The sequence below is a fragment of the Xiphophorus couchianus genome, chromosome 24 (assembly GCF_001444195.1).
Source record: "Xiphophorus couchianus chromosome 24, X_couchianus-1.0, whole genome shotgun sequence".
In the NCBI taxonomy this organism is placed as follows: domain Eukaryota; kingdom Metazoa; phylum Chordata; class Actinopteri; order Cyprinodontiformes; family Poeciliidae; genus Xiphophorus; species Xiphophorus couchianus.
The window spans coordinates 19,160,665-19,186,356 of record NC_040251.1 but is presented as its reverse complement, the minus strand read 5'-3'; the positions used below and the strand labels follow the sequence as shown (position 1 = coordinate 19,186,356).

The window sequence follows — 25,692 nt, the reverse complement described above, 5'->3', positions numbered from 1 at the left end:
ACAACCTTTGACCTCATATAATAAGCTCTGAGACAAAAATAAAATAATAATAATAAATGAAGGAAAACGTCTATGAGAGGCGAGTAGTGACTTTCTTAAGCTGCCGTTTGCAGCAGTGAGCTAACGTTGGTTTGTGTTTCATGCATGAAGGTTCTGGTTCTGTTGGGTCCAGTGAGCGGTACTGGAGCCAGGCAGAAGGTTCTGTACCATCCCCCACTGACTGCGCTCAGATCTTCATCTACTGAACGTTTCACCAAGATTAATAACCTCAGTCATAACAGGATGTATAGGGTCGAGTTTTCTGAAGCTATAGCTAATAATAAACCATAACGTTTATCATTAGCTAATAATAAACCATAACGTTTATCATTAGCTTTATGTTTAGCTAAAGCTAAACAACAACAACAACATCTACTAAACTCACAACTCGTCACGTTTTAGTTTGAGTCTCACTTCCTTTGATTATTCTCACGTTTTATTAAATATTTCCTTAAACATTAATGATTATTTCCTGTCAGCCTCTTTGGTTTATTGATTTTCTCTGTTTATTAAACAACAATAAAGTTATTAATTCATTGTTGACTTTCTCTAAGCTCTGCCCCGTTTCTCACCCACAAGTATTTTCTCATAAGTGTGTTGTAACTTTGTATTAAATCCACCACAATGGTTATCACGTTGCTGTTCCTGTTCGGTCTGGTTGTCATGACACCGTGTGTCCTCCAGGTGGGGCTTCTAGCCAATCAGCAAGCAGCTTTTGGCCCGTCGCTGCGGTCCTTCAGTCGGACAGAAAACCAGCGCTGATCATATTTAGACATCCTGTTTTTATTATCACTGCCGCCCAAAACAAATCACAGGAAACAGGAACTAAAACAGAAACTAATAAATACTCTCACATACACAATATCAGCGGCTCAGACTCCTTCGGCCAGCGGTCATTTCCCAGAGTTCATAGCGTCCAGAAGCAGGAAGCTGGACTTCCTGGACTCCCTTCAGACCGGCTCACCTGTCCAGGTGTGACTCAGTATTGACGCATCTTGGAGTTGGGATGTTGAGCTTTGTAGTAGATGCATTCTGATGAAACCCGAACCGGAACCGGAGTGGGGGGCAGCTGGATCTCCTCGTACTGAAACGAGACACCGAGATGGTTGATCGTTTTCTCAGTAGATTAGTTGAGTTATTAGTTTAGTGAGTTGTTGATTAAAGTGTTTAAATGTAAGTTTGAATTCTTTTTGTAAATAAACTTTTGTGTATTATTTAAAACTGAACCCATATCATTTATAAATGTCTCAGACTGAACTGCTTTAATGTTTTCTCAACCTGATCATTTCTTATCTTTATTTCTAAGGAATTATTTATAGTTATTAACAGTGAAACTAGACATGGCTGCTCCAGATAATGACCCAAAACACACAGTAAACGTTGCACCAGCCCTGTTCAGTCCAGTTTAAACCAACTCCAGTCAGTTTGCTTATAGAGTCCGGTTCGGTTCATGCGGTGTGGATGCTAATTGACCTCTGACCTCTGGTCCTCCAAACCTCGGTCTGGGTTCGGTTGAACTGAACTCTGGTTTGGTTTGAATGTGAACGCCAGTTGGACCGGAGCCCGCTCCAAATGAAGGAAGTGGGTTACAGCGCAGGGCATTCTGGGTAAAAACAACCAAAGCTAGCGTGCTAGCCTAGCGCTAGCAGCAGAAATGGCTCCTGGTCTTCAGCCAAAGACTAAAGAGAAATCCTCCAACACTAAAACCCTCCATCTTGTTTTCATCTGGTGAAACAGGAAGTTGCTCTCAGTGTCTTCAGAGGTTTTGTGTCGTTTCCTTCAGTGGTTCTTGGTGCAGCGCCCCCACAGGCCAGGAGGGGAACAGGTTGGTTTGACTCAGAACCACAGCAGCTGGAGGTGGAGCAGATGGTGGAGTTCTGGTTCCAGTAGAACCGGGTCTACTGGACTGAGAAGTGGGAAAACCGCCTAAAAACAAAACATTGGACTTTTTGGAGCCATGGTTGAATTACTGTTGAACATCTGTGGAAGAGCTGAAACATCTGGAGAAGCACCCTGCACAAATGGAGTTTTCCCACAGGGACCAGACTACCTCTGGACAGGTGGACCAGACTACCTCTGGACAGGTGGACCAGACTACCTCTGGACAGGTGGACCAGACTACCTCTGGACAGGTGGACCAGACTACCTCTGGACAGGTGGACCAGACTACCTCTGGACAGGTGGACCAGACTACTTCTGGACAGGTGGACCAGACTACCTCTGGACAGGTGGACCAGACTACCTCTGGACAGGTGGACCAGACTACCTCTGGACAGGTGGACCAGACTACTTCTGGACAGGTGGACCGTCCAGAGGGACAGGAGGACCAACTATCCCTTTAAATAGATAGAGAGTACATGGCTGTGAGGAAACCTGTTCCTTAAAAACCTCTAATCTGGTCTGTAGTTTGAACACATTGGAGGACAAACACATCATTAAGACGCTGCTGGATTTAAATTTCATTGCCGTTAATCCTGTCGATGAATATGACTGAGTACCATCCACATCCAGCAGACCATGAACTGTAGTCTTCTGTCTACTTGACCTCTGGCTCTGATTACTGACTGCTGGTGGTTTCTGTCCCACTCAGTTCCTCTACAGACAGTAAACGGTGAAGCTGCCACACGGCTGACCTATGATGCTGCAGCAGCATCTCAGCAGCAGGTGAACCATCGGAACATCAAAATGTTGCGGTGTTCCACCAACAGTCTCTGGTTTCAACACCTTGAGCTGTGAAATCGTCTCTCAGACTGTTTGATTGGTCGGTTGGTTGTTACCTGTGGGCTCTGCATGTCGTCGTTCTCCATGTTGTATGCTGCAGAGCCCTTCGCCCTGCAGCAGCAGCTGCAGCTGCCGTTCCTCCTTATATAGACACAAAGAAAACCTGCAGATGGACGTTCAGTCAGTCAGTCAGTCACATTTAAACAAACCCAACAAAAACCTCATCAAGTCGAATCCTGACTCACCGACTGCTTGATGTTTTTTCATGTTTTTACTCCAGGATGTGTTTGATCAAATATTAAAACATTCAACGTTTTTCAGACATCAAAGCAACGGTGTTTGATATTTCATGACTTTTGTTCTTCAAAATAATTTGATCCTTTTAAATCAACTGCCATTGTTGCTTCTTTAATGTTCTGAAAAGCCGTATTGTTGTTATTATTATGCAACATTTTAAACCTGGAGATGAAGAGGAAACGTCTTCAGGTCACTGATAAAAACCTAAACTGGCCAAAGAACTGATTCGTTTCTGCTGAATTTTATTTGCCAAATAATTCTTCCTTCTTCTGAGGTTTTTGTTTAATAATTTCCACAGGAGATTCTTTTTCCAAAGTCATAGTTTTAGTTTCAAATTAAAGATTTTATTTGAGGCTAAATGTTTAGTTCACAATTTAAATATTTAGCCTCAAATAAATATCTAGTTAGCAAACTAAATATTTAGTTTGAAGCTAAATATTTAGCTTTCAAAATACATACTAATATTTTAACTAAATAGTGGGCTTACTAACTAAATACTGAGTTTGAAGCTAAATATTTAGCTTATTAGTTGTAAACTAAATATTTAGCTCCAAAGTAAAACTAAAATCTAAATAAAAATATTTACCACGCTAATAAAATATTTAGTTAGCTCACAACTAGAACATCTACACTAAATATTTAGCTTACTAACATTTAGCTTATTAATCTAAGTAGCAAATATTTAACTATCGAGGTAGTAAGTTAAATATTTAGTTTGCAAACTGAACATTTTGCTTGTTAGTTAAATATTAATTTTGATTATTTATGTATTTTTTTTACAAATAAATAATCTGATGGAAAAATGGATCTTGAAAAAATTGAAGCCCTGTTTTGTTCTACAGGCTAAAAAACAAATTATTGCTGTTAGTTTTTTCTTGTGTAACTTTACAAACAGCTGCTGCCGTTTTTACCGAGATGTGAACAAATGAAACCAAACTGAATTTTCAAGCTGAAGTTCTGGAAGCTGTAAAGTTTCTTACCAACAGCAGCAGCCAGCAGGACGGCATTGAGGCCCAGAGAAACCGCCGTGACGGGCTGAACGAACCGCCCTGTTGCGGGGCAGGGAGGGGTTGATGACCGGGGGACGGACGGGATGGACGGGATGGATGGGATGGATGTGGTTGGACGAACCGAGGGGACGACTGAAGAGGAAGTAAATTAGAATGGTATCAAACTAATTTAGAAAAGATTAAGAAGAAAACCGACTGAAGGAAGTCAGTAGATTTAAGGGGCAGATAAAACTTTGTGGTCTGAACGTAAGTAATAAAACTGTTAATAAATAAACAATTAAATCATTTCTGCAGCAACAATTCACAACAATCAGTTCACCACAAATTCATTTAATTCACACATCCTGCTTTCAAACAGTTCACTGAGCTCAGTGGTTGGTTGGCCCACTTTTCTTTATGACTTTTTGTTTTTTGTGGAACAGAATCAACATTTAATTTCACAGATAAACAGTTTCAAAATGCAGGAAACATTTTTCAGATCTCAAATATTTATTTAATCTGTTCCACTAAACATTCAACACCAGGTTCAACATTCACTAAACATTTACTTTGACTTGACCGTCTCAGTTGTACAATTTCCTTTAGACTAATTCAATAATAAAACATGTTAATAATCCCAGCCTGGGTAAACCTGACACTGAGTCTCAGTTCAGGTTCAACTCACCACCATGTTTTCATCATTTCTTAGAAAACCAAACTAATGAATCTGCTGAGTTTAAAGTCTTTGCTGCTCACCTGATAGACTGAAGGTGTCTTTGTAAACCATCTGATCGCTCTGCCTCATCCCACAGTAGTACAGCCTGCTGTCCTCAGCAGAGACGGTTTTAATCACCAGCTGGTTTCCAGACATGGAGAACTTTGATTTAAAGTCTGGAGAGCTGCAGACAGGGGATGATGAAGAACGAATACGTCCAATTTCTGCTCTGAACTGGCTGTGGATCTTCATGAACCAGAAAAAGTCACTACTGTTAAAGGAGCAGTTTAAAGTCACATCCTGACCCAGTTCTACAGTAACATTCACCAGGTTCTGGGCCTCTGATCCCACCAGAACCAGCAGCAGAACCGTCCCCAGCAGATCCATCAGACGGGCTGCTGCTCTGCTGTGAGGCAGCAGAGAGACTGATCTCCACTTCCTGTCTGATCAGAGTCACTGAGACCAGAACCGGCTCACAACACGGAAGTGAAAGTCATTCACACTCCAGGAACCAGGCCGGGCTTGGACTAGGCCACAACATTTCAGTCAATTTTTCTACAGATGATAGAAAAACAGCAGCAGCTGCAGGACGACTGGGCCAAGTAGAAACCTGAACCAGAGCAACCTGCTGCAGGACGAACAGAACCAGAACCGGTTCCTAGGAACAACACTGGAGAAAAACAGAAGTAGTTTGACCCGAACGGCTCTTTTGGTTAATATTATCTGATTATCATGACTGAACATGGAGGAGCTGATCGAGCAGCTCTGTGTTATGAACTTCAACAGCTTCCTGCAGCTTTTGGTCCAGAAGGCTTCAAACCCGGCTGGAACGGTTCTGCCAACAAAGTTCATCAAATCCTCTAAAATAATTGAACCCAACATTGGAAACCTGCTGCTAAACCTCTCAGATTAAGATGATTGTGGCTCAGATTCTGAACGTTCTGGGTTCAGTTCCTGCTTCCTCCTGTCAGGTCGGCTGCCCTTCAGCAAAGCGCTTCATCTTCAGCATCTACCCAGCATCATTAGCATCTGCAGCCCAGGCCCTCGGTTGGAAAGGCCTTTTATCTGCAACGCACAACGGATGAATGTGGAACCATCATCTTAAAACTAAAGTAGAAAAACAGTCCATTTTTTTTGTCATTCCATTATTTATGGACATAATCAGTCAACAAAATCTTAGCAAGCAGCTAAAAAAATCGAAGCAAATATTAAGGAACCAAAAACAACCAGAAAAGCTACATAAACCTCACATCATTTAGATGATCTTCAGATGTCAGAAAGCTCAGGTTGGACAACACATCAGTATATTAACCTTCACAGAGCAGCAACCTGCTGAACGCATCACATCCACATGGAGACGATGATGTCAAATATTACCTGAACACTAAACATTACTTCTAATTTGATCTCTATTCTAGTAACCAAGCAAGCATCACCTCATCAGTCATAGTGAACTGGCTCCCTCTTGTGGCAGAAATGAGTTATAACAGACAAAATAAGAGTTACAGTTTAATTTTATTTTTAAATTAAATTTCAATCAGTTTAACGGACCAGTTTTATTCTATGATGTAGAGTAGAATGCACTAGATAAACCTTTGGGAGTGACTCTCATCATCATGTATGTAACTATTCGTTACCTATAGATGTTTCATCAAATAATAATTCATCATCTTCAAAAGCTCCTCATTTCCCCACAGAATGTATGGAACAATATCTAACAGAAATAATACCAAGTTTCAGTCTTTTAGTAATGGATAAATAAAAACATAAATAATAACATAAGTTGAATATAAATGTTCTTCCTTCATAAACATTGAAGCTGATTGGCCTAAAGAAGAAGAAGAAGAAGAAGAAGAAGAAGAAGAAGAAGAAGAAGAAGAAGAAGAAGACATGTTCCAGTCTTACATCAAGCAGATGCTACCAATAAATAAAAGCATTTTATAGGAACTCGGCTGCACTAAATATTTGTCTGCTATGAAAAATTAGCTAAATATTTTTTGACAGCAACGGACAAAAACATATCAAATTTTGAAAAATGTTACTTCTTTTAAAACATTTATGTTCATAAATAAATAATCTTAAGGGTGATTCTGTCAACAACAGCTCCAGTTGTTTACATGAACTCTTGACCTTCTCCTTCAAGCTGTGGTATGTAACTTTTTTAAAAAGTATATTTTTCCATATTTATTGAGACTGTCTCCATGTTGTGACCGTTTGTTATGAGTCCCTCCTCAGGGAGACGACAGAGGGAGGAGACCCATCTTTTCATAGATTGTCTCATAACAAGCTGTCCTGACATTAAATGGCTACATTCTCCAGCTGTAGAGGAGAAACCAGATATAAAACTGGACAGCTGTGATTCCATGTCCTGGTCTGATAAGTTTTCTTGTCAGGCTTCAGAATATTGACTGGAGGTTTTAACTTGTATGGAGATAAAACGGTAACAGGTGGAGGATGGTAATGTCTGCAGTTTAATACTAGACTAATGTTGAGAAGCTGCTTAAAGTTGAAGTTTATCTGTAAATAAATGATTGAAAGTAGCAGAGCAGAGATGTTTAAACTTCATGTTAGAAGTAGATGATCAGGCTGAGAGCAGAGAGGACCAACGTCTGCAGGACGATCCGTCTGCTGGACACACAGCTTGTGTCTCCAGCATTGTGTGAGTTCTTCACATCTTCTTTCACTGGGAAAGAAACAACAGATTAACCTTTTGACCACGGAAACATTCAGAAATGATCAGTAAACAGATTCTGTGGGATCAGTTTTCATTGTGTTTCATCAGGTAAACACAGGTAAATATTGCTGGGTTCAGATGACGTAGCGCCGACGTCACGCAGTGCAGATGGAGGGCAGGAAGTAAATGCAGCCTGTTTATTTCTGCTGATCCAGCATTAACATGTCTACAGTCTGAGTCCTGAACGGCTGTTCCAACCGTTCTAGTAGAGAGAAAGATAAACGTTATTTTTATGTTTCTAAGGTAGTCGGTCACAAGGAGTTAATTTAAAAAATCTTACAGAAAGAGAGGAGAAAAGTGGATCAACAATCTATAGCTAAACACAGGAGGTGTGAAAACTAACAAGGCCAGAGTTTCTAACAGTAACGATCCATTGTTTAAATTATATTTTCAGACGTTTTATTGGACAGTTACTTAGAAAGACAAGCATTCACATGTCAGGTAAAATGTTGATTGATATTTATAAAATGCTATATTTTTAATGGGTTTTCTGTAGATCACAGAATGGTTGACCTACATTTCAGAAGAGACTCAACATGAACTCAACTCCAGCATGAATTTGGTTTACAGAAGCTAAAGAAATGATTTACCAGGAGATCCAAGCTCATGGGTTAGCTTGTTGTTAGCGATAGCATCGTTATCATAGACTAATTACTTAAATAGCACAACTCACAGCCATTAATGCTTCTTTTGATCCTATATATTTGACCCAACCTGAAACTAAATGATTTTATTCTCCAGGCTTTTGAAAACTTTCTCCTGGCTGGTCGTATAATATGAGGTCTGCAGCTCCAGGTAGTTAGTTATGTGGATCACCTGGATGCAGGTAAATCCTCAAGATTATAAGAGAAGTCTTTTTACCAAGATAATACGGATCATATCCTAAATACATGCATATTTTTTCGCGATGTCTCGTCTGTTTCAGCCTATGTAGGGCATTAGCTATTCGCTGTGATCCATTTTGCTTTGAACCAGAGAAATAAACTTTGTGATCCCATCTGAATTTCGTGCATCATGTATTGTATCATTGTATTTGAAACGTAATCAATTACACATTTAATGATGGTCATAGGGTAGGGTTAGCCCTAATGTCATGGTCTGATTGTTGATTCTATGTTGAAATTGAACAAAACTCTGTGAGGGCCGGCGGCGGCCCAGCTCAGTGTAAGAGGTGAACAGAACCTGGTGCCAGAAGCCATTAAAATTCTGTTTACATCTTTTTAAACTGTGTGACTGTGAGTGGGAATAAAAATAGCAGCAGGTATGTTGTTCCATATAACACAGTAGGAGTGTAACAGGTAAACCTTTATGGATGAAACTCCACTAAAAACCCACCTGGTTATTTGAAATGTAATCAATTATAAATTTATTGATGGAACCTGAATTAATGTCATGTTTTGATTATTGATTCTATGTTGCATTGTGTTTCTGTGTTTGTAATGATGTAAAGCACTTTGAAATGCCTTGCTGCTGAAATGTGCTATACAAATAACATTTGATTGATTGATTGATTGACTGATTGATTGATTGACTGATGTCACATCACGTGTCTGAAACCCAGCAATAACCAGCAACAGTCATCTGACTCACAGCAAACTTTCTGACTGGTTTCTGCTCTGCTGCTTCACAGAAACATCAACTCACCCTCCAACTTGATGTGGTTTGTTATTTCTTCACCATCAAAGTTGATGTTGCACTCATAGGTTCCAGTGTCGTTCTCCTTCAGGTTCTTCAGGGTGATGGAGTAGTTCTTGTTCTGATATTCTGTTGGGAAGCTGGACACTCGACCTTTATAGCTCTGGTCCTGGTACGTCAGGTCCTCAGAACCATCCTTGATGTCAAGCAGAACATTGTTGTGTCTGTCCCTCCAGAACACGTTCACCTTTTTAGAGCTATTATAAGAGCAGGGCAGCAGGACACTTTTCCCAACAAAGCCTTTGACATCCAGGCAGATCACTGAGGGAGAGCAGAGGATGAGATGAAGACAAGCAACACCAGAACAGCAGCTGCATTTCCATTGACCAGATAATTACACAAATTAGAATTACGACAATAAATGTGCTTAACAGCAACTTATTAAAAAACATGTTTTTGATAAGTTTTGGTGGTTTTTCAGTCATATAGGAATTAGTTTATTTTGTAAAAATGTAAACAGTTTTTTACGTCACATGATCAACAGCTGGATGTTAATACTGATGAAAATCAAGACAACATGCCTGGTGGCACAGCATGTTTTAATGACTTAAAACAAACTTAGTCATGAGTTTAATTGTGTTACGTATTTAATGGAAACACCATGGTTGTCAAATTGTGTGTTTTTAACACCAGTAGAATATAAACAAAGCTTTGCACACATTTGTATCAACCACAGATCCAATGAACCAATCACATATAAACAAGTTGATGTATCAGCTGTTCAGAGGATGCTGCCTGCTGATTGGCTGAACCAGAGCCTAACGACCCACTCATCTCATATGAGCCTTTTCTGTAAACAGCATGCGTCTCTACTTTAAGAAGATAAACAGAGACACTCTGGTTTAGGATCTGGGTATAAAATGGAGGATAGAAGAGGTTACATGGCAACGAGGAAACAAGATTTGAATCCTAGCTTTAAAAAGAGTTGACTACATCAGGTAATAGTCTGATCCCACAGATAGAAATGGGTTTATTCAAGGTCCTGCCCTCTATTGTATTGTACCTTAGACTTTGTGTTGACACAAGGCATTGAGAGTGAATACATAACAGAACTTCTCCATAACCCTGAGCTCTCTGACCATTTTAAACATGGCTGCTGCTACCAAACCCAACAGGAACAGGAAGTGAGTTCCTGCTTACCAGAGTGTAGAAGGATGAAGATGCAAATCTGGATCCTGGAGAGAAACAAAGTTCAGTTATTCATCTGAATCATCATCAGGATTTTACGTTTGAATCTTTACTGATGACACAAAACAACCAGCAGGTTTTTCCTCTTCTACCAGAACACAAGTGAATTCTAACTGTGTTAACCAGAAAGAGCCAGAACACGACGTGATCAACAATCTGGATCTGATCTGAGGTTCTGGGCGCTCTGACAGTGATACCACATGATGGAGGAAGAGAGGAGTACAGTGTTGTCACCTTGAAACGGGCAAAAACTGTCTGACCGATGAACTACCAGCAATAACTAGGACAATAATGACGGCTATGGCGGAAAGCTAGCTAGTTAGCTAACATGCTATTTCCGCTATTAGCCTTTGCTCAACATTCAAGACATTTTTTGTTTCTTTGAGCAACCAGAACAACAAACCTTTTGATATGTAACTTCATGGCTCTTTGGAGTCTGTAGAAACTGAATAAACTGTTAACGGTTAGCGGTTGCTAACAATCGCTATAACAACGGGGAATTCCCGAAAATGGACGAGTCATTTGAACAGTATGTATGTCGCATAATGGTGACGTATTATTCAGAGGGCCATTGGGAGGCAGCATCCTCAGAAGGAGCTAGCCTCTCTGGGTGAAGTTGGGGGTGGAGTTCTGTCCCATGTTTTCTTGATGAACAGCTTCAGTTGCTCAACAATCTTTGTTGTCGCGTTTTGGCTTCATAATGCGTCACATTTCCAATGGGAGACGGAACCGGACTGCAGTCCGGGTTAGCCGTTATCTTTATTCCCGTCCTGACGTCTGACTATGTCGCCTAGCAACCAAACTGAACGGGTCGGTAAAAATTTAGCTGGAGATATTGCAAAATTATTTCTCTTATTTTATTAATACTTTATCATTAATAAAGTTAATCAGTTGATTAAAACACTTTTTTCCCAAAATTATAATAAAAAAAAAAACATGTCTATTCAAACGACAGGAGCCCGTAACACGCTTTTAACTTTAGTACAGCCAGAATTTAACACTGTGGGCCCGCAGTGCATCCTGGGATACTTTGGGCTGCGAAGGACACACCAGAACCAACCTCCTAACACGAGGAGGAGAAGGACCAATAGGGGCATCGCTGTGACGTCATTTAGGGGCATCGCTGTGACGTCACTCCCCTTCAGAGGCAGCCTTTGGAGGACCCAGCGGCGGTCATAGCCCCCTACTTCTTCTTCTTCCTCGTTTTGTGAGGGTTAGAAAACGACACAGTGAATTACTGCCGCCATGAATTACTGGGAGATCCTTCATGTCATCCAGGTTAACTTCCTGATTTCCCAGGTTAACTTCCTGATTTCCCAGGTTGTGAATCAGTTTGTTTTCTGTTCCACATCACAACAGAACATTTTCTATGGTTTCATTCGGGTCATCACGTTTCCCTGTAGTGAAAGATGTTCTGTTAGAATCTGAGTCCAGACTGTCTCGTCTCTCCTGGTCCAGGTAACTTCTTCATGTGGGTCAGGTGGATCTGATGGGAGATGAACTCCCAGAATGGACATGTTGACCTCTACGTGACCCCAGCAGGATGTTTTTCTTGTGTTCTTTTTTGAAGGTTTATTTTGCCTCTATTTAATCAAAAAAGCTTGCTAATATTTTAGAGACTTTTGGTCCAACACAACATGTGAAACAAGCAACACACACTCAAGGACACACACTGGACCTGGTTATCAGTAAGGGTGTGAATATTTCCAATGTCTCTGTAACTGATGTCGCCTGTCGCATCACTTCCTGTTATCTTTGAAAGTTCTTTATCTTTTAACCCACTTGGACAAACAGCAACCATCACAAAACGTTCTCTCACTGAAAACACAGCAGAAACTTTTAATCAAATCTACTCTTCTTCCTCACCCTTAAGCTGTAATGATGTAGATAAGTTGGTAAAAGATTTTCAGTCTAAAGTCTCAGATATTATTGATTCCATTAAAATGAAGGTTGTGTCTGGCAGGAAGAAATCTCCATGGAGAAATGCACAAACAGTTAGATCTGCAAGACAACTCTGCCGTAGGGCAGAACGAAAATGGGGTAAAACTCAACTCCACGTTCATTGTGACATCTATAAAGAAAGTCTACGTAACTATCATTTAACACTAAAACATGCAAGAGAGGCTTTCTTTGCAGATGTCATAAACAAAAACATTAACAATGCTCAAGCTTTATTTGCAACAGTTGACAGAATCACAAACCCTCCTGTGATTTTACCGCCTGAATTCCAATGTTTTGCCGCCTGCAACCAGTTTTCCAGTTTCTTTTCAGAGAAAATTCATAAAATCAGAGGATTAATCTGAACATCCACTATAAAGTCAGAACCAATGCTGAGCCCAAACAAAACAAATACAGGAAAAATGACCCAATTTCAACTACTTAATTATAAAACCCTACAGGAAATTATAAGTCAATAAGCTCCAGTTCCTGCTGTCTGGATGTCCTAGATCTATAACTCTAGAACATTTCTTTAAGAAAGTTCTGCCTGTTATTGCTGCTGATCTGATCCAAATAGTAAACTCATCGCTCTCATCAGGCGTTTTCCCCCAGGCTCTGAAAACAGCAGTAATCAAACCACTTATAAAAAAGAACAATCTGGACAAATCACTAATGCAGAATTACAGGCCGACCTCTGACCTCTGACCTCCCATTCATCAGCAAAGTTATTGAAAAAGCTGTGTAAACAATTAACTAGCTTCCTAACTATAACCAACCGCTTTGACTCCTTCCAGTCTGGTTTCCATGGTTACCACAGCACAGAGACTGGCCTAGTCAAAGTGTTCAATGACATCCATATAAATACGGACTGTGCCAGAACCACAGTGCTGGTTCTGTTGGACCTCAGTGTTGACCATGACATATTACTGAATCGACTGGAGAGTTGGGCCGGACTCTCCGGTCCAGTGCTTAACTGGTTTGAATCCTACATAAAGAACAGGGATTTCTTTGTTTCAATTGGAAACTTCTCATCAGAGGTCAAAGGTCACATGTGGGGTACCCCAAGGTTCAATCCTAGGACCCCTTTTATTCAATATTTATATGCTCCCACTAGCTCAGGTTATAACAGGAAATAATATTAGCTACCATAACTATGCAGATGACACACAGCTCTACATTACGATGTCACCAGGTGACCTTTGACCCCATCCAATCACTGAACAGATGCTTAGAACAGATAAATGTGTGGATGTGCCAAAACTTTCTCCAGCTGAACAGAAACAAAACTGAAGTTATTATTTTTGGACCTAAAGAGGAACAATCTAGAGTTATAGATCTAGAGTTATAGATCTAGAGTCATAGATCTAGAGTTATAGATCTAGAGTTATAGATCTAGAGTTATAGATCTAGAGCTATAGATCTAGAGTTATAGATCTAGAGTTATAGATCTAGAGTTCTAGATCTAGAGTTCTAGATCTAGAGTTATAGATCTAGAGCTATAGATCTAGAGTCATAGATCTAGAGTTATAGATCTAGAGTTATAGATCTAGAGTTATAGATCTAGAGTTATAGATCTAGAGTCAATGCACAGCTTCAGTTATTACAACTGAAAACCAGCGATCAGCCTGAAACCTGGGAGTAGTGATGGACTCTGACCTGAACCCCCAGAGCCACATAAAGACAGTTACAAAGTCGGCCTTCTATCACCTGAAGAACATTTCCAGGATTAAAGGACTAATGTCTCAGCCAGATCTATAGAAACTCATCCATGCCTTCATCTTCAGTCGTATTGATTATTGCAACAGCGTCTTCACAGGTCTGTCCAACAAATCAAACAGCTGCAGCTGATCCAGATGCTGCTGCTGGCGTTCTGACTAAAACCAGGAAGATAGAGCACATAACACCAGTTTTAAAGTCCCTCCACTGGCTCCCTGTAGCTCAAAGAATAGACTTTAAAATACTGTTGTTAGTTTATAAATCACTGAACGGCTCAGCACCACAATACATTAAAGATCTGCTGTTGTTGTATCAACCTTCCAGACCTCTCAGGTTCTGGTTCTGGTTCTGCTCTGCATCCCCAGAACCAGAACCAAACGAGGAGAAGCAGCTTTCAGCATCTATGCACCACAAATCTGGAACAAACTTCCAGAAAACTGTAAAACAGCTGAAACACTGACTTCTTTTAAATCTCAACTAAAAACCCACCTGGTTAGAATTGTATTTGAAATGTAATCAATTACAAATTTATGGATGGAACTTGACTTAATGATTGATTCTATGTTGCTTTGTGTTTCTGTGTTTGCAATGATGTAAAGTCTTGCTGCTGAAATGTGCTATACAAGTAAAATTTGATTGATTGATTGATTGACAGGAATGAGAGAAGGGGGAAGACATGTGGCAAATGTCGCCAGGCCGGGAATCGAACCTGCGGCAGCGCGTCGAGGACTAAGGCCTATTTATGTGGGTTGTGCTTAACCCTTAACCCCTGCGCCACCAAAGCACGGCCATCAGGATGTTTTTAAACCATCTGTTGCTTTAAGACCCAACCAACCATTGATTGGTTCAGCGTTTCTTCAGAAAAATGAGAAAAGTAGAAACTCTGTTATTGTTGTGACGTTTGACTTGGTGACTAACAGGAACTGGAAAACAAGTAAAACTAAATCCTGTTAATCAGTCATTTCTCAGATCACGTTCGCTGAAGCAGGAAAACTTTGAGGTCAAAGGTTAAATCTCTGCATCTCCATTTTGATGCATCAGATCCTCAGAGCTCATGAATAATTCATGAAGATTCATCGATGGAAAATGAAGGACTTCCAGGAATGTTTCCACTGATTCCTGTATCTGTTGATCTCAATGTTTCCTCAGACTCAACTTGTAGAAAACAATATCAGAACAAAGCTGGTGTAGAAACAGGAGGTCTCACTTCAATAGAAACTGAACATCTGGAGCATTTCTGGGAAAAATGTTTGACCTTCATTTAGAGAATTTACTCAAGTAAAACTAGCAATATTTCATAATAATGTTACTGAATAATGCAAGAAGACAAACAATGTAGTAAAATTACTTGTAAAAATAGGTTTTCTAAAAAGTTATGAGAGTAACGGTGCGTTCACAACAACCGTGTTTGGTGTGAACTCATCATTCCACCGTCTCCTGCAAATTTAGTCTAAAATACAAAGTTTAACATTTATTCAACATTTTTGGATCTAAATATGTCAAATGCAGGAAAATATTTTCAAAAAGTAAAAGTTATAACTTACCTGACATTCGAACTTCCTTGCTGAATATTCCTGTTTGATCCATAAGATTATGATAATTTAGAAACAATGACATCATTGTGATGGTCTCTAAATGAACATGAAGCTCCACTTCCTGTTTCCAGTCTGAGCTGAAAGCAGGTTGCCATGGTTACCACAGTAGAAAGTGAACCTGGTCGCACCCAGTCTGCTGCACTGTTGACTCTCTGTCAGCCGACTGAACCGCGGCTCACCGTCTGGATCAGCTGGTAGGACGGGTTCCAGAACCAAACTGTTTGTTTTTATGAAGCGCAGAAACGGAAACAAAGAGACTCTGACTGGTGGAGCTTCAGCCTGAACTGGTTAAACTGCTCTGTTAGCGTTGCTAGCTGCGTTAGCCTCTGGGGTTCTGGTTCCAGGTAATCGGGCCTGCAGGCCTGGAGTTGGTCACATGTTGTTGTTGCTTCTCGTCTCCCTGCTGCTTTTACTCCAGATGATCCCAGTTTGTTGGAACATGTTAGTGACTCACCTACCTCAGATTCTGCCGCAGTGACAGATTTATTACAGCAGGTCGGTCCAGAAGGGGCGGATCAGAACCAGAAACTGATCCTGGTGACCTACCTGCTATACTCACCAGAGTTCTGACGGTCCAAACATCCAAACCTAGAAACCATCAGTTTGTTCTTGTCCTCTGACTCTGAACCAAACATCTCCTTCCTGAGGTCTGACCCACCAGAACCAGGTTCTTCTGGAGCAGCTTGAATGAACCAGACCAGAAAGTTCAAATGGTTGTTCTGCTAGAAATAATCTGGTCTGCTAATCTAGTGACAGATGGACGTCTGGAAACCAACCAGGGGAGATTCTGGTGTTTAATGGAATCAATCAATCAATCAATCAATCAATCAATCAATCAATCAATCAAGCTTATTAGCATAGCACATTTCAGCAGCATGGCTTTACATCACACCATCAACAGTTAAAACCAATAACAGACGTTACATTTTGTCGTTAAAATGAACGTTAATCAGTTTCTAGCCTTGATTTAAAGGATCTCAGGGTTTCAGCTGTTTGGCTGTTTTCTGGAAGTTTGTTCCAGATTTGTGAAGCTGCATGCTGGAAGCTAGGCACTGTGTTGGTGTGATCGGGTCAGTAAGGTTAAAGTAATCTATCTACACACTGCTAGCTAACAAGCTAGGCTAATCAGTAGATAGGAAAACTGAACCTTACCGTGAAGAACTTCCTGTTCCTGTCCTCTGGTCGGATGACGCTGAAATTAACGCGCAAAGCATGTGGCTTGATTCTGACGCCCTTTGACCTCTGAGTGTTGAACAGAGTTCAGGCAGTTTGTTTACATCAGCAAATGATTGATTTAAATCAACTCAGATCAATTCACTAATATTTAAATTATTTAAATTCAATAAAATGAATCACACTTTCTTTTTACCACCAAACATTCCCAGTAGGAACCTTTGTACTCGCGTGTTTCTGGTACGTCTGTAAATCTGACGCACAAACAAGATCAATGGAGAATGAAGCTGCTTCTCTCTTCTTACTGGGGTCAATTTCTGCTTCTAAACAATCTGATTGGATCCTGGAAAAGCCTGCTGTTGTGTTCAAGTTGTGCTAAAAGCAATTAGCCTATTAGCAAAGCTATTCAAGCCTAAATTAGCCTCTTAATGCTAAACATGTACCAGCTAACGCAAATGTCAGCAAAACTATCTCCATTAAACATTTTAATTAAAACATTAATGGAATTTGTAAACAGGAAGAGGATTTCTCTCCAAAACAAACACAAAATGCTCCTTTCATCACAAACAACCAAAATAACATGAATGCAAACACTCACCAATCTGGGTTGCTAGGAGACGGGTTGCTAGGAGACAGCTACTCAGTCAGCTCCATCTTGCTGGTTTTGTGGCTCCTCATGTTCCCAGATCACCTCCATGTTGTCTCAGCTGTTGATCTCCTGGTTTCTGTTAGCAGGAATCCATCCAGCTGCTACAGGAAGAGCTGAAACCACTTCCTGCTGTGGCTCCGCCCACTTTTGGTGACCTGAGGCTTCTTCATTTACTTTTTGTTCCCTTTCTTTAAAACTAGCACTCTAGCGGTTTAGCTAGTTTCTAAACATTAAACATGTTGATGGTGAAATAAGGTTTGTTCCTCAAGGTTCTGTTTTGGTGCTGCTGTTATTTCTGGATTAGATTCTCACTCTTCGCCACTTTGTGATCCCTTAATGATCACTGGGATGATACATTACTATGTAAGTCTTTATTATTGTGCATTTTATGGCTTTTTTAAGGTAGTGGCTGTTGTTGATATAGGTATATGGGTGGTTGCCCAGGGGGGCATTTCAAAGGGGGCGCACGTTAAGAGGCTGGAAGCTAACGGTGATCCAGTGATCACTGTTATCCTTCTCAGCAAGATCACTGGCCTTTAGTTAAAGTTTCCTTCAATGAAAACTCTCAAAAATTCTTCATTTTAATAAGTTTTTTTTATTGCTGGCCCTTCAGTTAAAACATTCACAAATAAATAATCTCAGCAGCGATTCTGTATCAGTAACAGCTCCAGCGGTTTATGGAGGACTGACATGAACTCTTGACCTTCTGCTACAGAAATAACACATGGACATGTGACTCCATGTCTTGGTTTGATCAGTTTCTAGAAGTAGATGATCAGGCTGAGAGCAGAGAGGACCAACGTCTGCAGGACGATCCGTCTGCTGGAGACACAGCTTGTGTCTCCAGCATTGTGTGAGTTCTTCACATCTTCTTTCACTGGGAAAGAAACAACAGATTAACCTTTTGACCACGGAAACATTCAGAAACTGTTGCATCAGGTAACGTCTGAGAAAAATCTACTCACCCACCAAGTTTATGGGTTGTTTTGATTCAACACCATCAATGACGACGCTGCACTCGTAGGTTCCAGTGTCCTCCAGCTTCAGGTTCCCTAAGGTGATGGAGTAGTTCCTTTTCTTGAACTCTGTCTGGGACCAGGACACTCGACCTTTATACCTCTGGTGCTGGAGCTTTGGGTTGGGAGTGTCTTTGTTGATGTCCAGCAGATTGTTGTTGTCTTTGTCCCTCCAGAAGACATTATCAGATGCAGAATCAGAGTAGCAGGGCAGCAGGGCACGTTTACCAACTAATCCTGGGACGAAACCCTGGCAGATCACTGAGGGAGAGCAGAGGATGAGACGAAGACCACAGCAACACCAGAAACTCTGAGAAACCTACAGTAGTGCTGATATGAAACCCAACAGGAACAGGAAATGAGTTCAGACTAACCTGACGGTATAATCATAAAGATCCAAAACTGAGTCCTGGAGAGAAACAGACAGAGTTCAGTTTCACCAAGTGGGATCCAACAGCCAGAACAGAACAATGATACAGATGTTTAGAAAGCACCACTGGATTATAATCTGGTACCACAAACTCTTGGTGTGGCTGGGATTAGATGATGACAAAACTAATAACCAGCTATATTTCAGGCTTCAGGTTGAGGCCTGTAAAGTCGAGTCATAAAGATTTTAGGGTCATAAATCTAATCTATGACCCAATAACAGTAGAACCGGTTCTGCTAGGTTTCTGTTGATCTTTTATTCTTCGTTTCCAGGAGACCCAACATGCTAGCTAGCATTGTGCTACTTCCATTACTGTTATTTGCTCAACATTCCAGACATTTGTAGCTTTATCTAAACAACCGGAACAACAAACCTGATGTTTCTAACTTGCTGGCTCTCTGGAGTCAAACTGGTCAACGGTAAACTTTAACACTCGCTAAAACAACAGAGATTCCTGGAAATGGACGAGTCATTTGAATCATTGTGACATATGAGAGATAAAGAGAGTTAAACAGTTAAGTAAGCTGCTACTAGTCAGACATGTACCAGAAAGCACAGAACCTGGGACAATAATAATGGAGCTAGCAGAAGGCTAGCTAGTTAGCTAACCTGCTATTATTCTTTGCTCAACATTCAAGACATTTTTCTCTTTCTTTAAGCAACCAGAACAACAAACCTGATATGTGACTTCATGGCTGTTTGGAGTCTGTAGAAACTGAATGAACTGCTAACAGTTAACGTTAGCTAATAATCGCTATAACAACAGGAATTCTGGAAAATGGGTGAATTATTTGAATAATGCGTCGCTTCACTGTGACATATGAGAGCAAACTGAGAGGCAGTGAACTTGGACGCGTTAACCTTTAGGTTTATTGCCATCCTGACCTCTGCGTGTGTCGCCTAGCAACAGCAAGCTAAACAAGATGGTCAAATTGTAGATCTGGACTCCAGTCACTTACTGAATTGATTTTAAAGGTTTTAGTTTTTAAAGCTCCATCACATATAAAATATTAACAGGATAATTCACATCATTTCATAATCTCAGCTGTAACTTTCTGATTGGTCGGTTTGGACTCTGATCAGAGGAAACATCAGGATTTTGTTTCCTGTTGCTTTATTTCTGTTCCAGATTCATAAAATCGAACAGAACTTTGGTTCTCCTCCTCTATCAGAACAGGAAACGTTCACATCAACACCTGTCGCCGTGGTAACACACCTGGTTGGTCACAGTATGACTCAGTTCTGGGTTCGGTTCTGATCCGGTCAGCTTGCTGGTCCGGTCCGGATCGTCCTCCATGGCCGTCCAGAAGACGCCGTCTCCCCAGACGGGTCCACCTGTCCAGAGGTTCTGGTCTGGTCCGGATCTGAAACGGAGCAGACGGGTCAGCCAGAGGAACCTGGAGGTCCAACTGGACCGCTTCCAGTCTAACCAGCATTTAAATCCACTGGGACCAGTACAGACCAGTGGAGCGCCTGCCACTGGGTAACCATGGCAACAGCACTGACAAATTTAAATACATTTGTTTGCAGCCCATGTGTTCCAGGAAGTAGACTGATCCCAAACAAAGTCAACATCTGACATTTCCAGCTGAACAGCCAGTTCAAACTGGTTCAAACTGGTTCAAACTGGTGTGGAACCAGTGGATGGTTCCTGTTGTTACACAGACATTTTGTTTTATGGTTTAATACAGAGAACAACAACAGAGGCGGTGGCATGCTGAGGGCTCAGTTTGCAGCTTCCTGTTTCTGATGGCAGAGTGGAGAGACAGGATGCTGAGGCTCTGGTTTCACTGGGCTGCAGGTGGGCGGAGCTTCCTGTCAGGTAGAGTTACTCACCTGAAGACGCTCAGCAGGAAGTAACAGAGTTACAAAGCAAACATTAACAGCAATAATTTAATTTAGGTTTTATAACCTGTCAGAGAAAAAAATGGGGATCATTCTTCAGTCGTATTTTCATCACCAAATGTTTAACTTCAAAACAAACATTAGCCACTAGCTAAATAAAGAATAAGAGTTGTGTGTAGGTCCTGTTGAGAAGTATTTATCTTCACCATTAACATTTATAACACCAAAATGTTTCTTATTTGCTCCAAGAAGGAATGTTTAAAATAAACTATAAGTGGAGCCAAAGCTCTGATTGAAGACAGAACGTAGTTTCAACCCATTTGTCCTTAAAGACTGTGTGATGTGTTCAGGGAACCCAGAGACATTAAGATGTGTTTCAGTTCCCTGTTACAAACCGCAGAGTTTCTGTGACAGAGTTGATCCTCTGAGTGAAACCAGACTCTGGAGAAATGTAGATAATTAACTATGAAGATGGTTTATGGTTCAGCAAACATGGAGGAAGTTATTACAGTCTAAACTTACACAAGGTTCTTTATAGTTAGCTTATGTAGTTAGCATGCTAGCTACTTAGTAATAGTTAGCATGCTAAATACTTAGCATGCTAACTATTCATGAAACTGTCTCTGTGTGGATCATGTGACCTGTGTGTGGTTTAACCAGACAGATCCACTTTCTGTTCCTGAGCCAATCAGAAGGTCACCATCTTCCTCCCTTCCAACCACAAATCCAGCATAAATTAGGATAAAACTACAACTTTAACATTCAATATTTTATTCAACACAAACTAGTTTCTTTCTGTTGTCATGGTAACCAGGACCACATACTCTAAATCCACCATGTCTGATTTTAAGTGCTCTGAAAAAAAACACAGGAAGTTTTCAGGTGAATATTCACCAAAAATCTGTTTTTACTTGTGAGAATAAATGAACATTTTTCTAAGTTTCTTCAATCCAGACCAAAATATTAAGCAAACAAGAAAAACAAGCAAAAAATGATCTGAATACAAACCAGTTTCTACACAAACATCTGATTGTTTTATTGAAATAGTTTATAGCTGAGTAGGTAGAGAAAAGAAACAACATTTTGGTGATTGCAGCGTTTAAATATGATATATTTTTGGTTCATGAAAACATCTGAGCTGAGGAATGTGTAGCTGGAGGAACCAGATTACAGGTTAGATGTTCCACCAGCTGCTGCTGATCTGATCCTGGACAAGTTGGGACATGAATATCTGCAGACTGACAGTAGAAACTTTCTCTGTGAAACAGATTCAGAACTTCATTAATCTGTCAGATTACTGAGGGCAGTTTGTTTTATTTTACACAGAAATTTAAAAGTTAATCAAATGAAGGAAACAAACTCTCTAAAATATGCAACATTACCAGAACAAAATGCTAATATTTCATATCAGTCTGATTTATTCTAATATTTCATATCAGTCTGATTTATTCTAATATTGTTTACACTTTGTTTCTCGGCGCTCTCAGAAACATTCATCCCTCAGGTTCTGATTGGACCTTTTCTAACAGCAGTCAGCCCTGTTCCCCTGGAACCAGAACCTGAGCTGGGTCCAACAGAACCTGCTCCAGAACTCCTCAGTTTTCTAGAATAAATTTGATTTCATGATAAAAATCCTGAACACGGAGAAAACAACAGAATCTGGATCAGAACCGAACAGCAAACATCTAAACCTGCTTCTCCAGAACCGCAGCTTTAAAATCAGCGAACCGAACCGAAACTCTTCACAAGATAAGATCCAAATTTCTGGACAACAACTCAGCAAAAGCAGTTTCAGAACCAAAGTTCTGGTTCCGTTTGCTCATCAGAACTGCGCTACAGTTTTATTCTCCACAGAATCAGAAGGAAATCAGACACCAACCTTTGAAGCAGAGATAATGGATCCCTCCAGAACCAGAACCAGAGTAGTTGTGGCTCCAGTGACAGACAGAACCGGTCCTCAGCTGATTGGCCCTGATGGTCCCGCCCTGATCCGTGTCGCTCCGGGACGCTGCAGGCTGCTGAATGTCTCCATCTAGTGGACAGTAGCTGCAGCTGCAGCGTCTTAAAATAAGATTTAAAAACATCCCAATGTTTTCTAATCAGGCACATTCTGCAGATTTCTCCATTAGCTACTTAAACTCATTTTCTACAGTATTAAAAACATAAAATACTCATAATTGAATACATTTTTAAAATAAAATAAACATTACTTTAGTGAATGTTTGATCATTTACAGCATTAATCATGAACTGGAGGATCCAGACGGTTAAACTGACATTCAGAGGAGAAATGAAGGCAGAAATAGAAACATTTAGGATTTAAGATAAAAAAAAAAACAAACCTTGTTTGTCTGTAAATGTGTTTGAGCAGAAACCCTCCAGTTCAGTTGTAGCTTCACCTGATTCACATCCTGTTAAAACTTCATTTCAATCACCTTCAGCATCCAGTTAATCTCTATATAGATCAGGATCAATACAGATCATCCACAGTCTGTATTGATGTTCAGTCCAGCAAAAGTTGTGGAGCTTTTCAGATGTTTTATCTGCAGATTCATCCTTTGCTCTCTACACGATCAAACGTTCACTAAAGTAACGCTGTTCTAGTATTTGAGGCTTTTTTTCTACTTTTTACAAAGGAATAAAATGATGTGTATTTTCATGATAATGTATGAAATCATCTCCAGTAGATCATTAGCTGCAGAATGTTCCAGTTTTAGAACATTTGTTGTTAAAAAATGTAATTTGAAGAGGCTGCAGCTGCAGCCTCTGTCCACTAGATGGCGCAGCCTGCTGGGGTCAGTTTCTGATTTTATTTTCTTGTGTTTGTTTTATTGATATAATTGAAGTTTGATTTGATGTTGATGTTTATGAACAACCTGTACGTATTTATATGGATGTAAACGTGACACATTTATGCAAAAGGTTTCGTATTTTTCTGTTTTCTTTGGACAAATCTGGACTCAATCTGTTGAGTCTTAATGTTTGATAAATGAACAACATATTCATCATTTCTAAAGGAGGCCTGTACTGTAGCTGTTTACTTTAGGATCCATGTTATTGTGCTGAAGTTTCATCTAATTATGAATAAATATCAAAGCTCTAGTGTATATAAATACAGTGCTCTACTTCAAAATACATACAGACTCTGTTGTGTATTTAACTGCTGTGCTGTGACTGCATATATTAACATTAACTAACCATATTCATACTGTTGTTATTATCTTTATTTTTTGGCTAAAAAATACAATGACTATTTTCACCTAAATTATAACTACGTTTACTTTTATGTTTCCTTTTTTTTGCCTATTTTCTGTCCTGATTATTTCTAATTACAATAATTATAATCTGACTTTAACATTGGAATGTTTCAGGATTACATGGATTAAGATTAGAGATGCAGCCTGAAGAAAAGCTGATATTACTTTTTAGAAACTGTTTATTTTGGTCCCAAACAAGATAAAGTCTTTGAGATAAAGTCTAAACATTAAACACATTCATCAGGCCAGAGGATGATTTGTGGTTGACCTCATGACCTTTAGATGCTTTTCCCACAACAAGAAACTGCAGCAGCTTCACTTTGTGTTGCTACTGAACCGAGATTAAAACTGACCTGTTTCTGGATCCTCTGGTAACCAGGCCGATCCTCTGGTAACCAGGCCGATCCTCTGGTAACCAGGCCGATCCTCTGGTAACCAGGCCGATCCTCTGGTGACCAGGCCGATCCTCTGGTGACCAGGCCGATCCTCTGGTAACCAGGCCGATCCTCTGGTAACCAGGCCGATCCTCTGGTAACCAGGCCGATCTCCTGGTAACCAGGCCGATCTCCTGGTGACCAGGCCGATCCTCTGGTAACCAGGCCGATCCTCTGGTAACCAGGCCGATCTCCTGGTGACCAGGCTGACCTCCTGGTAACCAGGCCGATCCTCTGGTAACCAGGCCGATCCTCTGGTAACCAGGCCGATCTCCTGGTAACCAGGCTGATCTCCTGGTGACCAGGCCGATCCTCTGGTAACCAGGCTGATCTCCTGGTGACCAGGCCGATCCTCTGGTAACCAGGCCGATCTCCTGGTGACCAGGCTGACCTCCTGGTAACCAGGCCGATCTCCTGGTAACCAGGCCGATCTCCTGGTGACCAGGCTGATCTCCGTCCCGTCCGCCTGGTGACAGAAGAAAAGGTCACTCAGATTTTCACTTCTAACCACATTGAGGTCTACTGGTTCATGGAGGACCGGAACCAGAGCAGAACAGGAATCGGACTAAGCGGTTCTTCAGCTCCTACTTACTTCTCTCCTGACTTGGAGGCCAAATATTGTCTGTCTGGGATCAGGTTGACGGTCCGAAACCTCTCTGTGGACGACGGCAGGATGTACTTCTGTGAGAGGAGGGAAGACGGTGGAACGGTTGATGGAGACCCGATCAGGTTGATCGTCTCAGGTCGGTTCTGTAGATCTGGTTCTGCTCAGGAGAAAAATCCAGATTAGTTCATTAATAATATTAATATTGATCTGTGTGTTGGCCTCGGATCTCTGATTCACCTTCAGTCTCCAGAACTTTCCATCTTCACCAGACTGTCAGTTTGTGTTTGTCCAGATGTCCTCCTGTCCGACGGTTCGTCTGTCCAGCCGGCCGTCCCCGTCACGTCTGCCTACGTATTTGAGAACTGGAGATACATCAAATGGATGGTGCAGGTCATCGGCTTGGTGATCGCTGTGTTAGGTGGGTGTGGTGGTGGAGGAGGTTCGTCCATCAGCTGGTCTGAACATAAACTCGTCCTCTCTTCTTCTGTTGGCAGCTTCTTGTTGTTACTGTTGTCGCAAGAAGGAGGATGAAGCTGCTGACCAGCAGATGGAGAATGAAAGGATGAATCCATCAGATGATTGTGAACTTTAACCCCCTGGACCTGTTCTGGCTCCTGTCTCTTTAAGAACCATATCCTCTTTTGAAAGTTCTCTG

The 25,692-nt window shown here is 40.8% G+C and overlaps 1 protein-coding gene across 9 annotated transcripts; it reads right to left on the bottom strand.

Annotated features, from left to right (window-relative positions):
* Positions 1-422: 422 nt before the first annotated feature.
* On the bottom strand, positions 423-22,735 carry LOC114140628 (CD276 antigen homolog). 9 transcript variants are annotated; one of them, XR_003594614.1, is made up of 9 exons: positions 22,620-22,735; positions 20,112-20,259; positions 18,840-18,874; positions 18,415-18,726; positions 4,803-7,444; positions 4,038-4,199; positions 2,817-2,923; positions 898-1,123; positions 423-765 (listed from the first exon to the last, which is right to left on the bottom strand). XR_003594614.1 is itself a non-coding variant. In XM_028010738.1 (8 exons), the coding sequence occupies exons 5-8, from the start codon at positions 5,146-5,148 to the stop codon at positions 1,019-1,021; spliced, it is 720 nt and encodes a 239-aa protein (XP_027866539.1). In that variant the 5' UTR covers positions 5,149-7,444; positions 18,415-18,726; positions 18,840-18,874; positions 20,112-20,259; positions 22,620-22,735; the 3' UTR covers positions 804-1,018. The 9 variants fall into 9 exon arrangements, 7 of the variants coding, with proteins under 7 accessions (XP_027866539.1, XP_027866540.1, XP_027866542.1 ...); XM_028010738.1 differs by lacking the exon at positions 423-765 and having other exon boundaries at positions 804-1,123; XM_028010739.1 differs by lacking the exon at positions 423-765 and having other exon boundaries at positions 804-1,123; positions 18,419-18,726.
* Positions 22,736-25,692: the final 2,957 nt, after the last annotated feature.

What these genes read in the sequence shown, in the direction of transcription:
- LOC114140628 (XM_028010738.1), bottom strand. Translation starts at nt 5,148, where the DNA reads ATGGATCTGCTGGGGACGGTTCTGCTGCTGGTTCTGGTGGGATCAGAG. An exon ending in AGACACCTTCAGTCTATCAG is followed by an intron (nt 4,200 to 4,802) that starts GTGAGCAGCAAA and finishes CTTCCTCTTCAG; the next exon opens with TCGTCCCCTCGGTTCGTCCA. An exon ending in ACGACATGCAGAGCCCACAG is followed by an intron (nt 1,124 to 2,816) that starts GTAACAACCAAC and finishes GTCTCGTTTCAG; the next exon opens with TACGAGGAGATCCAGCTGCC.